At 46.7% G+C, this 16,338-nt stretch overlaps 1 protein-coding gene and 5 non-coding genes across 6 annotated transcripts; 4 read left to right on the top strand and 2 right to left on the bottom strand.

The window, feature by feature from the left end:
• The first annotated feature begins 78 nt into the window (after positions 1-78).
• Positions 79-150, top strand: TRNAG-UCC. Its single transcript has one exon. It is a non-coding gene; the product is annotated as a tRNA-Gly (tRNA).
• Positions 151-5,943: 5,793 nt separating this feature from the next.
• On the top strand, positions 5,944-6,579 carry LOC107118164 (histone H1-like). Its single transcript, XM_015420438.1, has one exon. It carries the CDS (start codon positions 5,944-5,946, stop codon positions 6,577-6,579), a length of 636 nt encoding a protein of 211 aa, XP_015275924.1.
• Positions 6,580-8,598: 2,019 nt separating this feature from the next.
• TRNAL-AAG lies at positions 8,599-8,680 on the top strand. Its single transcript has one exon. It is a non-coding gene; the product is annotated as a tRNA-Leu (tRNA).
• Positions 8,681-9,068: 388 nt separating this feature from the next.
• TRNAN-GUU lies at positions 9,069-9,142 on the top strand. Its single transcript has one exon. It is a non-coding gene; the product is annotated as a tRNA-Asn (tRNA).
• Positions 9,143-11,235: 2,093 nt separating this feature from the next.
• On the bottom strand, positions 11,236-11,308 carry TRNAK-CUU. Its single transcript has one exon. It is a non-coding gene; the product is annotated as a tRNA-Lys (tRNA).
• A 554-nt stretch (positions 11,309-11,862) lies between these two features.
• On the bottom strand, positions 11,863-11,944 carry TRNAL-UAG. The gene has a single exon. It is a non-coding gene; the product is annotated as a tRNA-Leu (tRNA).
• Between the last annotated feature and the right edge of the window lie 4,394 nt (positions 11,945-16,338).

Here is a 16,338-nt window from a genome sequence, read left to right as displayed (position 1 = left end):
TTATACCATTCACTAAAAGAGGCCAAGGTTTTCCTGCAATACTACATAATGATGCTGTTCAAAAATTTTATCTAAGAAGCGTTGGTGGTATAGTGGTTAGCATAGCTGCCTTCCAAGCAGTTGACCCGGGTTCGATTCCCGGCCAACGCAATGTAATTTTGCCTTCAAAAAGGGGTTTTTTTTTCCACAGCTACCTGCCCTGAGAATGTCTCTTCACTTAAAAACTATGAAGGAATTTTTTCCCCCTCTCCATCCAGGTTCTCCTTACAGTCATGGATCTAAGTCACTAACACCTAAAATGAGGAATAATGCATTAAATTACTGGGTTAACCTGCCCATCCTGGTACAGGCAAAAACAATGCAAGTGAAGTATCAGCGCTATCATTTGTTTGGTAAGGAAAGAGGAAAGGGAAATTAACAAATTCTAACTCCAAGAAGCATTTAGCAGCTATGCTGGATTCAGATAGCCTGTGGATGCGCATTTATAATAACCAATTTTATAAGATAAGAGCTGTCCAAATATCTGTTGCCTGGTTTTCTCTGAAAACTAACTTTCAAGAAAATCTACCTGAACCTTTCCTGATAACTACAGTCCCAGTCACGTGCCCTTTAATGTGGTTGTTAAGTATGTTGTTGTTCAGTCGCACAGTCGAGTCCAACTCTCTGTGACCCCATGGACCACATCACCCCAGGCCCTCCTGGCTTGTTAAGTATCCCCCTCCCAGGTCAAAGAGGAGACAAGGACTGAGGAGATGTTTATTCTTTGGGGCTAGTATGCTGGATTCCAAATCTTCTCAACTGGAGTATGAGCCAGTGGCTAAGATCCAACCAGCTTCTCTGCTGCTGAAGAAGAAGAAGAAAAACTGAATGGGTCCCTTTCGGTCACCAAAGAAGTCTTCACTGGTGAATCACCAGACCTGTATGGACCAACAGGTCCTGTAATAAGGAAGGAAACTGAGGGGGGGGGGGAAATGCCTGCTGTATCCAAGCCAATGTTTTAACGTAGCAATGATGCTACATGATTACAAGGAAATCAACAGACTTAGAAAGTTTCAGAAGTTAGCTCTGTCAGTCAGGATGAAGAGCCAGGCTCAAAACCAATAGCACCTGCGAGAACAGCAAGATTTTTGCAATATGAGCTTTTGACAATCAAAGTGCCCTCGTCAGATACCGGATATTTTAGGAAGGGAGCTTTGACTCCTAGAAGTTCATATCCCAAAAATCTTGCTAGTCTCTAAGATGCTCTTGGACTTGAATCTAGGTGTAAGACTCCTAGGGTGTATGTCTAAGCTTTGCTTTATGTGTGTACAAGGCTGCATGTAGGAGCCCTAATTGTATGTATTGTGCCTGTTTTCCTCCTTTGTATTTCAGCATGGAAAACTGGAGGAGGGTGTAGGCCCAAGAGAAGGAAGAGAAGGAAGATAATGTATTTCTCTTTTTTTAATAATAGTTTTTATTATTTTAAACAAAACAAATAGACAAACATACATGAGAGTAATAATAACAATATTATATCTCTTAAACTACCTCATACATATATGTCTAATTGCAGGCCTATGTTAAACACTACACTATTTTTTAATATTTCTATTGGGTATTCTTTGGTAAAAATGTAGTTAAGCAGAGATAAAAACCAGCAGAGCAAAAGATTGAGAGACTGAGTCCATGTGTATGTTTGTAAAATGTAAAACTTTACTTAAAAAAAAACTAACATGGGAAAAAGTTGAATGGGATGCAAAATAACAAAGGACTAGATCCGTACATCCTTACTGCTAGGAAGATGTTGCAGGAATGGGGAGACAAACAGGAATGGGGTCTTCTTCTTATCCAAGACAAAAGGCAGGAAGAGGGATCTCAATATGCTAAATAGCCAATTCATTGATTTCCAATCACAGGGCTAAAGTTTAGGTCATTATAATAAGACCTCCTACAAAATTTCCAGGGCTTTCTACTTAGTAAACAGATTGGGTACAAATAAACATGTGACTTCCTGTTGACTACCATAAAGTTAGCTCCGTAATTGCTGAAGCATTTTAACTTGCTAAACCCAAAAATTTCCTTCCTTCTCCTGTACTACGGACGGCTAAATTTGACCAACAAAGTTTTATTCTGGGTATAAGCCTTTGCGTACACTCACACTCATGTACACTCCAGAGGTATCTGAAGAAGAAGAGATTGGATTTATACCCAGCCCTTCACTATTCAAAAGAGTCTCAGAGCGGCTTACAATCCCTTTCCCTCCTCACGACAGACACCCTGTGAGGGAGGTGGGGCTGAGAGAGCTCTTTTGAGAGCTACCCTTGAAAGAAGGGCTCTGAAAGAACTTATGACTGACCCAAGGTCACACCAGAAGCTGCATGTGCAGAAGTGGGGAATCAAACCCGGTTCTCCCAGATTAGAGCCCAGGCTCCTTATCCACCACAGCAGACTGGCGTAGAAGTGTGCAGGCCCACAAAAGCTTATACGCAGAATAAAACTTGGTCTTAAAGGTGCTGCTGGACTCCAGTTTTGTTCTGCTGCTTCAGACCAAGATGGCTACCCACCTGAATCTATCTTTAAGGATGATTATTGGTGGTGTTTGTATGGGATTAGTGAGGAGCCAGTTTTCCAAGCAGGGTGTGATGCTCTCCCTTCACCGTCATGCAACTGATAGATTGGGCTCATGGTCCTGTTAGTCCAGGGGTGTCAAACATGCAGCCCGGGGGCTGGATCAGGCCACTGGAGGGCTTCCTTTAGGCCCGCAGTGGAACTCGCTGTCTTCTGCTGCTGCTTCCAGTTCTGCTGCTGCTGCGTCATCATAGGCTTGCAGCTTACAGATGCACACCTGAACAGCATACTCAAGATTACAACAGAACAGACATTTTGATGCAATAACTCAGAGCAAGGGGTGTCAGTTATCAGACACTGTGAAATAAACAAAATATTGCAAGAGTGCTAATGGTTCAAGCATGTTTTTATTTTAACCCTCTTTGTGTTTGTGTCCTTTATAAAGTTTATATCTCCGCTACCTGGCATCAGTGTTCCCTCTAAGCTGAGTTAGTGTGAGCTAGCTCATGGTCTTTTAGCCTCCAGCTCACTCATTTTTGTCTCAGCTCAGGAAGGAGGACTCCAGAGCAAACTGAGTGATGCAGTAGCCAAATTGCTCGCTCACCATTTTAATGCTGGTAGCTCAGAAAGTAGAATTTTTGCTCACAGGATTCCACAGCTTAGGGGGAACATTGCCTGGCATTACATTTTATGACACATGGCCCGGCTCAACAAGGTCTCATTTATGTCAGATCCGGCCCTCATCACAAATGAGTTTGACACCCCTGTGTTAGTCTTCAAGGCACTGTGATATTGTTCCTTTGTTTTGGGTGAACTGATATGCCCTACTGTAATCAGTTCCTCAGGTATTCTCTAATGGGGTGTAAGTAAAGGTGAGTGAGGAGTTTGAATCATGCTATATAATTGCTGTTGGACCGTTTTCTTCTCTCCTAGTTATACTGCTGCTTCAGACCTGTCTGAGGTTTACAAGATTATGCATGGGAAAGAACAGGTAGAGAAAGAGGTACTTTTCTCCCTTTCTCACAATACAAGAACTCGTGGGCACTCCATGAAATTGCTGAGCAGTCGGGTTAGAACAGATAAAAGGAAGTACTTCTTCACCCAAAGAGTGATTCACACATGGAATTCACTGCCACAGGAGGTGGTGGCGGCTACAAGCATGGATGGCTTCAAAAGGGAATTAGATAGGCATATGGAGCAGAGGGCCATCAGTGGCTATTAGCCACAAGGTATAGATAGGGACTCTAGGGCAAGTGATGCTCTGTCTTCTTGGTGCTTGGGGGGGGGAACAGTGGGAGGGCTTCTAATGTCCTGGCCCCACTGGTGGACCTCCTGATGGCATCTAGCATCTTTGGCCACTGTGTGACAGAGTGTTGGACTAGATGGGCCTTTGGCCTGATCCAACATTGGTGTCTCTTATGTTCTTTCTTCTTATGTCTGGGCTCAGTCTTGTGAACTCCTGCAGATGAGAAAGAGGGAATTGCAAGATGTGGGTCATTCCATTTGGTTTGCTCTTTTGATTGAGTTTTAGAAGTGTGCACCACGTTTTCTCCCTGTGCCCAGAGCAGCTAATTGTACAGCTAGAAGCACTATTCAAAAATCCCTTAGAGTGTTAACACTTGTAATAGGCAACTAGCCTGTCAATGAAGTAACTATTCAGCATGCGAGAAAGCAAAGGGGGGAGGGAGATGAAGGATGGCCAATGTTTCTGTAGTCTCCCTGATATAAAATGAATGTTTCTGGTTAAAGGGATCAAGTAAGGAGTAATATGCAAGCTTTTGACCTAAGACCCTAAAAGGCAGCTTCCAGTCAGAGCAGACAGTGTTAACTTCCAAAGGCCAAAGGTCTGGCACATTAGAGTGTAACAATGTGTTGGGATTTTTTTAAAGTAAGTCAGCAAAGTATTAAGAGACTGAGTCCATGGTGTGTTTAAAATATAAAACTTTACTATAAACCTAACATGGGGAAAAGGTACACATATGGAGCAGAGATCCATCAGTGGCTATTAGCCTCAAGGTATAGATAGGGGCTCTGGGGCAAGTGATGCTCTGTCTTCTTGGTGCTTGACAAAGAGCTAGTATGTCTACATCCTTGCAGCTAAGAGGTAAAACGGGAAGAGACGAATGGCGTCTCCTTCTCCGGTCAGAACAAAGAACGGGAAGAGAAGCCATAAAACGGTAATACACCTTGACACTTTAGTCCCAATCAAATCCCTAGATCAGGGAGAAAATTCCCGGGCTTCCTATTGTCTAAACAGATTGGTTACAAACAAACAAACATGTGACTTAACAAACATCATTAACCCTGTAAATACTGAAGTGTTTTAACTTGTCACACCCAACACAATGTCAGCAAGAAAAGGTATGTAGTATTTCACAAATTACTTAGTTTGGGTGGGTGGGGATTCAGTACACCTCTTTTTAAGAACACAAGAAGAGCCCTGCTGGGCCAAATCAGTGGTCCATCTAGTCCAGCATCCTGGTCTCACACAGTGGCCAGCCAGTTCCTCTGAAGGTCCAACAAACAGGGAATAGAGTCCAAGGCCTTCCCCTGATGTTGCCTCCTGGCACCGGTATTTGGAGGTTAACTGCCTGCGAACATGGAGGTTCCATTTAGTCACCATGGGTAGTAGCCACTAACAGACCTCCCCTCCATAAAACTTTCTAATCCCCCTTTAAAGCCATCTATGCCTGAAGTCATTACTATATCCTCTGGCAGCACATTTTAATCACTCCCCAAGTAAAAAAAATATATTTCTTTTTGTCCCTCAAGACTTCTGCTGCCTACCAGCTTCATTGGATGCCCTTGATTTCTAATGATTTTAAGAGGTAGATTCTTTCTCTTGCAATGCATTGCTGCACAGGGGAGCTTTCTGTCCTCTGTGTTAGTGTCCACCCATGGAAAGAATCCTTGGACTAAACTAACGTGGCTGAATATTTCATTTGTGGTCACTGGAGTTCCAGCCACCTTAGAGATTTGGGAAGCCCACCTCGAGGTCTGCACCCCTGAAGTCGTTTCCCGAATTTTAACCCCAAAACGACACTTTCCTCAATCGGAAGCTCTTGGATCCCTGATGTTCTTGGGTTTCTTTGTCAGGGGCAAACGTGTTTCCTTCCCGCTTTGTGCAGGGCGGCGGCATAAGGAAAGGGACGAGTCTCTTCTCCACTCCTGGCCCTGAGAAGGGCGATTCGGTGGAGCGGGAAGGAAGGAATTGGCCACTTTGCGACGCTGGAGAAACACAAAGTGGCGAGGCGAGGAGCCATGTCTGCTTGACAGCCGGCAGGCGCGCGAACGCACCAATGGGAGCCAAGGGGACGCCCTATAAATACAGGCGAGCCTCCGCGCTCGGCACTCTCTGCTCGCTACTCTCCAAAGGTTGTTTGCTCGATCCCTGCCATGACCGAGGAGGCTCCTGCCGTCTCTGCTCCGGCGGCCGCCCCCGCGGCGAGCAAGGCGCCGGCCAAGAAAGCCAAGAAGGCGGCGAGCGCCGCCAAGCCCCGCAAGAAGGCGTCCGGGCCCAGCGTGACGGAGCTGCTGGTGCAGGCGGTGTCGGCCTCCAAGGAGCGCAGCGGGGTGTCGCTGGCCGCCCTCAAGAAGGCGCTGGCGGCCGGCGGCTACGACGTGGAGAAGAACAACAGCCGCATCAAGCTGGGCCTGAAGAGCCTGGTCAGCAAGGGCACCCTGTTGCAGACCAAAGGCACGGGCGCCTCGGGCTCCTTCAAGCTCAACAAGAAGCCGGCGGCCGAGCCCAAGGCCAAGAGCAAGAGGCCTCCCCCGGCGCCCAAGAGCAAGAAGCCCGCGGCCAAGAAGCCGAAGAAGCCCGCGGCCTCCGCGAGCGTCAAGAAAGCCGTCAAGAAGCCGGCGGCGTCCGCGGCCAAGAGAGCCGCCAAGAGCCCCGCCAAGGCCAAGGCGGCCAAGCCCAAGAGAGCGGCCAAGAGCCCGGCCAAGAAGGCGGTCAAGGCGAAGGCCAAGCCCAAGACCCCCAAAGCCAAGACGGCCAAGCCCAAGAAGGCGGCGCCCAAGAAGAAGTGAGACCCGGCGGGAGAATCGCCCCGGACGGACCCCCTAAAAAAGGCTCTTTTCAGAGCCACCCACAAAGTCCAGAAACAGAGCTGAGCCGCTTAAAACATTTTACCCTGGTCAGAATTTATCAATTGTAAAAGTTACGCCCACGCCTTAATACACAAGGAGAAAATAGGAGAACAAGTTCTATAAGCTCCAGCGGTTTACTTAAAGCTTTACATGCCGAAGCCGTTTTCACATAGATGCTGGGAAGAAATACTGAGACTCTGAGCCCTTTTGCTGTCCGAGAAAAGGGGGCTCGTAAAAGAACCGGGAGAGGTGGGTCGAGTGGAACTAGGTGCAGTTTTCCCTGGGTACGTTTCAAGAATGTCCCCGCTGGGTTTGATCTGCAGTAGAGCAGCGAAATTCGAGTTTAGTAGTACCTTCGAGAACTCTTTGAATGGATTTCCAGTGCTGAGCTCCCCTTCTTAGCACAAGAATAGAGATCCCCGAGTTCTTATATCGCAATCAGAAGGTGGAAGGGGGCGTTGTTGCAAGGAGGGACGAGGCACATTGTACATTCTTAAATCTACCTGTTCACTTTGGGTGAAATCTTAAAAAGTAACCCTATCGAAATCCATACTAGTTGGGAATGTGAGGTCTAAAACACGTGCCTGTTTTTCGCATAAACTAAAAGAAACAACAAGCGCTTCTCTGCGATTTAAGACTTGACACTAACCACTCCTGCCAAAAAGCATCTGTCTTGGACTAAATTAGCCCCCTATCAGGGCTCAAAATCTCGTTTCGACCGCCCTATAACCAAAGTCCCCTCCCCTCCAATCGCTTTAGAAAAGGATACAAAGTTTCCAAACAGCCGTAAAGTTTTCCTTACAGATTTTCTGAACAAATTAATCCCTACCTTTCATCCAAAATTTACCGGACTGACTTAAAAAATATGAAATAACATGAAAACGAATGATTTTATTCCCAAAATCGCATAAAATGCCGGGGTCTTTAGAATTGCAGCTCTTTCCTTTGAGGAAGTGGGTGGCTCTGAAAAGAGCCTTTGGTGTGTTTCGCCGTCTTCTCCTCCGGAGGTGGGCAGCAGCGGCCGCTGTGGCCTCAGGCCCTCTCCCCGCGGATGCGTCGCGCCAGCTGGATGTCCTTGGGCATGATGGTGACGCGCTTGGCGTGGATGGCGCACAGGTTGGTGTCCTCGAAGAGCCCCACCAGGTAGGCCTCGCTGGCCTCCTGCAGGGCCATGACGGCCGAGCTCTGGAAGCGCAGGTCGGTCTTGAAGTCCTGCGCGATCTCGCGCACCAGGCGCTGGAAGGGCAGCTTGCGGATCAGCAGCTCCGTCGACTTCTGGTAGCGCCGGATCTCGCGCAGGGCCACGGTGCCCGGGCGGTAGCGGTGCGGCTTCTTCACGCCGCCCGTGGCCGGCGCGCTCTTGCGGGCCGCCTTGGTGGCCAGCTGCTTGCGAGGCGCCTTCCCGCCCGTCGACTTGCGCGCCGTCTGCTTCGTGCGGGCCATTTCCTTCCTCTCTCCTAGGAACTGCTCGAACCACTCTCCTGAACAAAGGACGACCTAGCGAGCCCTTCTGTAGACACGCCGCGTATTTATAGGCAACCTTCCCTCTCCTGATTGGCTGAGGCCAGGAAAGGTTCCTTTTGCGCTTCCGAATTTGAATTTCCCGCTCGAGTGACGTAATTTCCCTGTCGTTCCCCGTCCTTTTTTTTTTTCCAGCACCCCTATTTGTCCTCCAACTGCTGTCCTTTACAGGGTTTTCAAGGCAAGAGTTATTCCGAGGTGGTTTAGCCATTGCCTTCCTTTAGATATATAGGTTCACATCCGAATACTAACCAGGCTCAACCCTGCTTAGCTTCAGAGATCTGACCAGATCGGGTTGGCCTGGGCCTTGTATTTCAGTAGCGGCTTTAATTGGGAATAAGACCTGAAAATACAATCCTGATTGTTGTTCCATCTGTTTTCTAGAGTACTTATTAAAAAGAATCAATTGACAAAAAGTTGACAAAGTTTTCACGAGGTGGTAGCGTGGCCGAGCGGTCTAAGGCGCTGGATTAAGGCTCCAGTCTCTTCGGAGGCGTGGGTTCGAATCCCACCGCTGCCAGTCTATTTTTGAAATCTCTCATTCCGATGTTTTTATTAGGAGCACACGATAATCTGGTACTCCAAAATTGGACATAATATAATCCGTTTTGTAATTCTTAGGTACAAATATCTTGATCTATCATCTCGTGACCTCTTGTATAATGTATGCCCACGGGATGTAAGGAAGAATATTGCTTAAAATGTGCCAGATCGCTAAATGTACCTTAAAGTACCTTTATCCAACCTTAGTATATTGATTTAAATAGTCTTTTTTTCCCTTCTGTATTCTTTGCCACAGTTTGAAAACGGATAAAGCAATGTTTATGAGGAAAAAAAGGAAAGACAACGAATAGATACGGTGGAAATTATTGTTTTGATTTGTTTGTTTAAAAAGCAGTTATACGGAGGTCTCTGTGGCGCAATCGGTTAGCGCGTTCGGCTGTTAACCGAAAGGTTGGTGGTTCAAGCCCACCCAGGGACGCATAATTTTCTGCCCCCCTGACTACCTAGCAAATTCAATGAAAACCATTCCTTTACCTTTTGGTATAAAATAGTCACACGTGCTGTCCCCAGATGTACTTTTTTTTAACTTACCCTATACAATTTGGGAATGGCTATTTGCCGGTCTGAAGGGATCCTGTTTCCAATAACTTTTTAGAAAATTCCATGCAAATTAAGAGTTTAAATATTCAGAAACTTCTGCAGTTTCAGCTTCCAAGCATTTCTTATGTGCAGCGTAATTAGACTACCCTTCTTCAGAACTGAAGAATCAATCATATGCATAATGACTGTAACTTGCTGTCCAACACATCAACATCAGCTTTAAAAATACCTGGACCAGAAGGAAAATCTGATGAGAAATAAACCAAGTTCGTAAAGTGGCCGAAGAGGAGTTTCCATTCTTGTCTCCTGATCTGCTCCCTTGGAACAATCCCACTTGCTGTGATTTAATAGCGCCGAGTTAGCATTGTCCATAATAGATTGTAAACCATTATAAAACAACATGTATTGGTCACAGTCTGCACTGGCAAGGCGGGATACAAATTGAAAATAATAAATAAATAAACAAAGTAGAAAGTGACCAAGATTTTATCCTGGATATCCAAATAGTCAGGAGAAAAGGCTGGGGCAAAACCCGCTCAACAAGACTGACATGGAGACAGTTCCTGGGATAAAAGACTGCGAGTTGAAGAGTGAACTCATGACCCACAAGAGCCCTTTACTAAACCTCCTTTTCTCTCCTATTTATTCCTATTCCATTTGACCTCGCCAAGAGACAGCGAGCTTGAATTTCGTTTGGAAGGCCTTGTTTTGGCACCTCCCCAAAATCTTTGAGTAGCCGTTCCGCTTAGTCATCTCATCCCTAATGAGATCACGCCCAAATTAGTGCAACGCTGCATTTCTCTGATAATGGGTGTTGTTAAATGCAAAGGCTCTGTCACCACCCCCGGGGTGGTGGCCTCTGTGCAGCCTTTGGTATAGCTTCTCTTTCTCTACCCCCCCCTTCATGCCTTCTCAGCTGGTTCATCTAACTGTGTGATCACAGACTCTGTCTTCTTCCTCCTTTCCTCCATCTCTTAAATCTATGTTTGCCCCTCTGCCTTTTTTTTTTTTGCACACCAATTTCTTCGTTTTCAGCACCTGCTACAAACCCAGGACGCTAGCTCTGCTCTTGCGCCTTTTCTCACCTCGCGCCTTGCCTGATATTTCCACTTGGATACTATTGTACTGTTTTAATGAGCTATTTTTAAATGCTTTATGTTAAATTGGATTGTTGTTATGTATTTTATTTTCTGTAAGCCGCCCTGAGCCTGCCTTGGCGGGGTATAAATTGGAAAGAGAGAAAGAAAGAAAACCCAAGGATGGAATTCTCATAGATCATCACGACTGGTCACCTGATGACCGCAGCTCCCACGGCTGAAGAACTAATTTATCCGTCAATCCACCCATCCTTTTGCCAGCTCTGCAAGCGAAAACTGTAATTGCAGACAGCATGGAAGTTTTCTCCTGTCTACTTGAAATCAGAGAGGGGGTCCGGGAGGCAACCCCTAAGAATCCCATCCAAGTTAGATGGAAGTAGAAACGCTATACAGATAGAAAATGTTCTGGAAACCACTATTAGACTCGACTCACTCGAGTTGGATTCTTTAATCTTGGACAAAGCTGTCTCTATGTCTAATATTAGAGAATCCAACACTGAGTTCTTAAAAATAAAAATGGAATCTTTCTTCCTACTCTACTCCAGGTCAGGACTTTCCATAATGTGCTTCAAGGGACAATTTGAACGAATGGATTCTGGATTCTAGACGCCAGCTAGAAGTCAGAGGAGATCTAATGCCTTCATTTTAGCTCCATGTGTATGGCAGCTAATTTTCTTTTATTTATCTTGTTCTCTGAATTTACAGAACTCTATCTACCGCCATACAAGCCCCCCCCCTTTTTTTGTTTCAGTAAGCTTTCATATTAGGAAACCATAGTGGGTTTTATTAAAGTCCAAAAGGAAAAGGGGTCCATGGAGTCGCGAAGAGTCGGGCTCGACTGTGAGACTGAACAACAAAAGGAAAAATAAGAATGCGCCCAACGTGGGGCTCGAACCCACGACCCTGAGATTAAGAGTCTCATGCTCTACCGACTGAGCTAGCCGGGCACTTGCTTTACAGATTTTGAACACCACTCTTATGTAGCGCATTTGCTGTACCCTTCCCACTTTTTAGGCTCTGGAGGCAACGCGAAATCAGAACGGGGGAATCAACAGAACCTCCATGAGCTCAACACGCCCGTCTGCCCTGCAGCCAGTAAGCACTGCCTTCCCACCCGCCCCCAGCGAGGCCCTGTTGACTTCCCTGATCTTTTGCACGAAAGAGGACACAGAGGAAGTCCAGCTCCGACTTCTCTGCCCTGCACTTTCTCCGCGGTAAAAGCAGACGGGGTTGGACACGTCGTTCATTTCTCCTTGTCCGTTGCCATTATGACCTCTAAAGCAAAAACGTGCGGTTCCCTGGAGGAGCTTGCTCACGCCGTCCAAAATCTCAGGTGAAGTTCAGTGTATAGATCAGGACGCCGCGGGCACGGTAACCCCGTACTTACTGAACCCCTTTCTAGAGTCAGTCAAAGCAACATCAGGGTGAAGGTACATATCCTGGAACTGCAAAGTAGGAGTGAAGGTCACACTGGAGAATCGCCCTGAAATAAAACAGCACCTGGCAGCGGTGGGATTCGAACCCACGCCTCCGGAGAGACTGGAGCCTAAATCCAGCGCCTTAGACCGCTCGGCCACACTACCTTGGATGACTAAAAGTTTTTCCATGTCATCTAACATATATGTCCCATCTCTCAAAAAAGAATTAATTTAAAATGTCTAAATGTGAGTCCAGTAGCACCTTAGCAGGACTTTTTGAAATATATAGGAGCATTTGAGAGTCAAGACTCCTTTCATCAGGTAACTTTTCCAGAGAGTTTTGACTTTTGAAAGTTTACACGTCAAAAGTCTCTAAGGTGCTGCTGGACTGAACTACCACAGACTTACTCAGCTACCCTCTGAAACTAATTTAAAATGGGTTTTCTGAATATATAGATACAACCACACCCCATCCTCGCCCTCAATACAAGCACTAAATATTTAGTTTCCCCTCCAACACCACCTGCCTGTATACATCAATGCAAAGTGAGTGAGCTCAAAACATTGTTTTAGTCTCAGAATGACCCTTTGCTTTCTGTTGCAGTGTCAATACCTTGTGTCTTTCAGTTCACACTATGTTTGGTTTTTACTTGCTCTAGATTATACAAATCCTCAAGGGTTCTTAAAAACAGCAAAGAATCTTGGTTGTACCCTATAGCCATCAAAACCAGGCCGAGGAAAAACGCCTTCCGGATCACGTCTCATCGTCAACTGAACGAAACCCTCGTCGGCTGCGAATGTGTGTCAATTAAGATGTATATATGTTGTCCTCCCCTACCCCACAAATCATTGTTAGTCCCTCGTCATAATGAGTAACTGTAAATCGCTCAGAGCCAGCAAGCTCTGCAGGATTGAGCGATCAATAAATTGAAAGATTATTATTATTTATTATTATTATTCACCCATTTATTGTGGCACAAACTCCAGAAGACCAACAATGCAATCCAATGCATGTTTACTCAGAAGTAAATCAGTCAATCCTAAAAGAGATCAACCCTGACTGTTCCCTGGAAGGCCAGATACTGAAGCTGAAGCTCAAATACTTTGGCCACCCAATGAGAAAGGAGCACTCACTGGAGAAGACCCTGATGCTGGGAAAGATTGAAGGCAACAGAAGAAGGGGACGGTAAAGGGTGAACATGAAATTAAGCAAACTCCGAAGCACAACGGAGAACAGGAGGACCTGGCATGATGTGGTCCATGGGGTCACGGAGTTGTACTTTCTCCGCTGAAGTCTGTGTGGGTCAGAATGCAAAGGATTGCTGCCTAAAGAATAATGCAATATGTTCAGGGTGTGGCCTGGCGGACTGATGAGTGTCTGCATAAAGGTGAAGGGGTGAGACAGGGTTCCATATACTGAAACTGAAGCTCAAATACTTTGGCCACCCAATGAGAAGGAAGCACTCACTGGAGAAGACCCTGATGCTGGGAAATATTGAAGAAGGGGACGGCAAAGGATGAGATGGTTAGACAGTGTTATCGATGCAATGAACATGAAGCTGAGCAAACTCCGGAGGACGACAGAGGGCAGGAGGGCCTGGCGTGATGTGGTCCATGGGGTTGCAGAGAGTTGGACTCGACTGTGCAACTGAACAACAACAACTAATCAAGCAAATTACATTTTGCCTGTATTTGAAGAAGCGTGCTTACACACAAATGAATGAAATGAAACTCTGTTGGTCTGAAAGGTGCCACTGGACTCTACACTTTGCATTGTACCTCTGCATCCTTATTCCTTTCTTTGCAATGCAGTCAGGAACAGTCAGGGTTGATTTCTTTTAGGATTGGCTGATTTGATCTCCTTGCAGCCCAAGGGACTCTCAAGAGTCTTCTCCAGCACCATAATCCAGCACCAGCTTGATTAGAGCAGAGGATAAATGTTATGGGGTAGAAAATTAGGATTGGCAGTGAGATAAAAATCAATTCCCCCCCCCTGTTCAGTCCTGGGGGGCACATTGTTCTGGAGTTCATTCCAAAATCAGAACAATGGTCCCTCCAAGGCTGAACCAGACACAGGTTTCTTATCTCACTACAAATGGTAATTTTCTGTCCGTGAGCCTTTCTCATCTGCTATAATCAATCTGATTACAGTGTGCATTGTAGCTGCATCCTGAGTTTCTTCTTTGCCAACACCTTTCCTACCTTCATAAGAACATAAGAGAAGCCAATGTTGGATCAGGCCAATGGCCCATCCAATCCAACACTCTGTCACACAGTAGCCAAAAATACCAGGTGCCATCAGCAGGTCCAACAGTGGGGCCAGGACACTAAAAGCCCTCCCACTGTTCCCCCCCCCCCAAGCACCAAGAATACAGAGCATCACTTGCCCCAGACTGAGAGTCCCTATCTATACCTTTTGGCTAATAGCCACTGATGGACCTCTGCTCCATATGTTTATCCAATTCCCTCTTGAAGCCGTCTGTGCTTGAAGCTGCCACCACCTCCTGTGGCAGTGAATTCCATGTGTTAATCACTCTTTGGGTGAAGAACTACTTCCTTTTATCAGTTCTAACCCGACTGCTCGGCAATTTCACGGAGTGCCCACGAGTTCTTGAATTGTGAGAAAGGGAGAAGAGTACTTCTTCCTCAATCATGTCACCCCTCAGCCGTCGTTTCTCCCAGCTAAAGAGCTCCAAGCGTGTGTGCCCTCAAGTCGTTTCCAACATACGGCAACCCTGTCAATTAATGTCCCTCCAAAATGTCCTCTAATTAACAGTGTTGCTCAGGTCTTGCCAAGTGAGGCCCCTCGTGGCTTCCTTGATGGAGTCCGTCGGTCTCACGCTGGGTCCTCCTCTTTTCCTGCCACCTTCAACTTTTTGCTTGTGATTGTCTTTCCCAGTAACTCTCATCTTCTCATCATATGACCATGATGAAACAAGGCCTGCTCTGGCCGGCAGACCCTGTTCTTCTGCCCACCCCCTCCTTGGTTGGTGCCAACTCCTGGAGATCAAATTGTAATTCTGGAAGAGTATAGCTCCTGGAGGAAGCTGGCACCAGCCAAGGAGGGAGGTGGGCAGAAGAACAGGGTTCCATCACTGTTCCATCACAGTGGCCAAAGTAGGATAGCCTCAGTTCAGTCATTTTAGCTTCTAGGGAGATTTCAGGCTTGATTTGACCTAGACCTGCCTTCCTACCAGGCTTGTAGCTACAGTGGGACATCTTGGGGCCTGGCCCCCTGACTGGCCACCAAGGCCCCCCAACTTCCCATCCAGCCCAGGTGCTCCCTTGGGGGTGTGTGTGCAGGGGTGTGTGTGGGGTGCCCGTTGACTTATTTAAAGGCCCCCAGAATTAAAAAAAAATCCTGGCTACCAGCCTGCTTCCTACTAAGATGTAAGGACTGAACATAAGAGACGCCAATGGTGGATCAGGCGAAAGGCCCATCCAGTCCAACACTCTGTCGTCACACAGTGGCCAAAAATACCAGGTGCCATCAGGAGGTCCATCAGTGGGGTCAGGACACTAGAAGCCCTCCCATTGTTGCCCCCCCCCAAGCACCAAGAATACAGGGCATCACTTGCCCTATCTATAGGTAAAGGTTCCCTTGCTCGAAAGCCAGTCGAATCCGACTCTAGGGTTGCGGTGCTCATCTCCGTTTCAAAGCCGAAGAGCCAGCGCTGTCCAAAGATATTTCCGTGGTCACGTGGCCGGCATGACTGAACATCAAGGCGCACGGAACGCTGTTCCCTTCCCACCGAAGTGGTACCTATTTATCTACTTGCAATTTCTTGCTTTCGAATGGCTAGGTTGGCAGGAGCTGGAACTAGAGATGGGAGCTCACTCCGTCATGCGGCACACTCGGGTCTCGAACTGCTGAACTACCGACCTTCCACAGCCTGCAGTTCATCTATCTATACCTTGTGGCTAATAGCCACTGATGGACACCTGCTCCATATGCCTATCTAATTCCCTTTTTGACTGAGAGCTCTCCATTCCACCTTCTATATGATGAACGGTGCTTTGACTCTGGAAAGCCCATACCCCAAAAATCTTGTTGGTCTCTCAGGTGCCACTGGGTTCGAATCCAGGTGTTCTACTGCAGACCAACACGGCTGCACTCTGAAGACTAATCTGAACTCTTGACTTCCTTCCCTTTTTATCATTTTCTTCTAAGGAACACAAGGAAGGGGCGCATTTCTCTCCCGCCTTCCCATTCATCCTCACAACAACCCTGCGAGGTAGATTTTGGCCGAGACAGAAAGACCTGAAGTCACCTAATGAGTTTTCATGCTGAGCCAGGCATTTAAATCCCTTGGGAGAAATTCCAAGTAGGTCAACATTAAAATCCTACTCCAGTTTATTCAGCGGGGCTGGCTCCCAGGAATGAATTCTTAGGATGGCTCTGTGTGCGTCCCAGATCCTGGCACAACATTTTAAGAGGGGTAAAGTAGTATTTTTTGAAAGAAACCATTCTGGGGGAGAAATTTCAGATTGAAAAATGCACCACTCCGCACAAGTAACAGCTGAATTATAGCTACCCGGTGGGGTTTTCAGGGCAAAAG

This window comes from Gekko japonicus, unplaced genomic scaffold (genome assembly GCF_001447785.1).
Source record: "Gekko japonicus isolate JY-2015 unplaced genomic scaffold, Gekko_japonicus_V1.1 scaffold441, whole genome shotgun sequence".
NCBI classification, from domain to species: Eukaryota; Metazoa; Chordata; class Lepidosauria; order Squamata; family Gekkonidae; genus Gekko; species Gekko japonicus.
The sequence above is the reverse complement of the archived record's forward strand: the minus strand, read 5'-3'. Positions and strand labels throughout refer to the sequence as shown.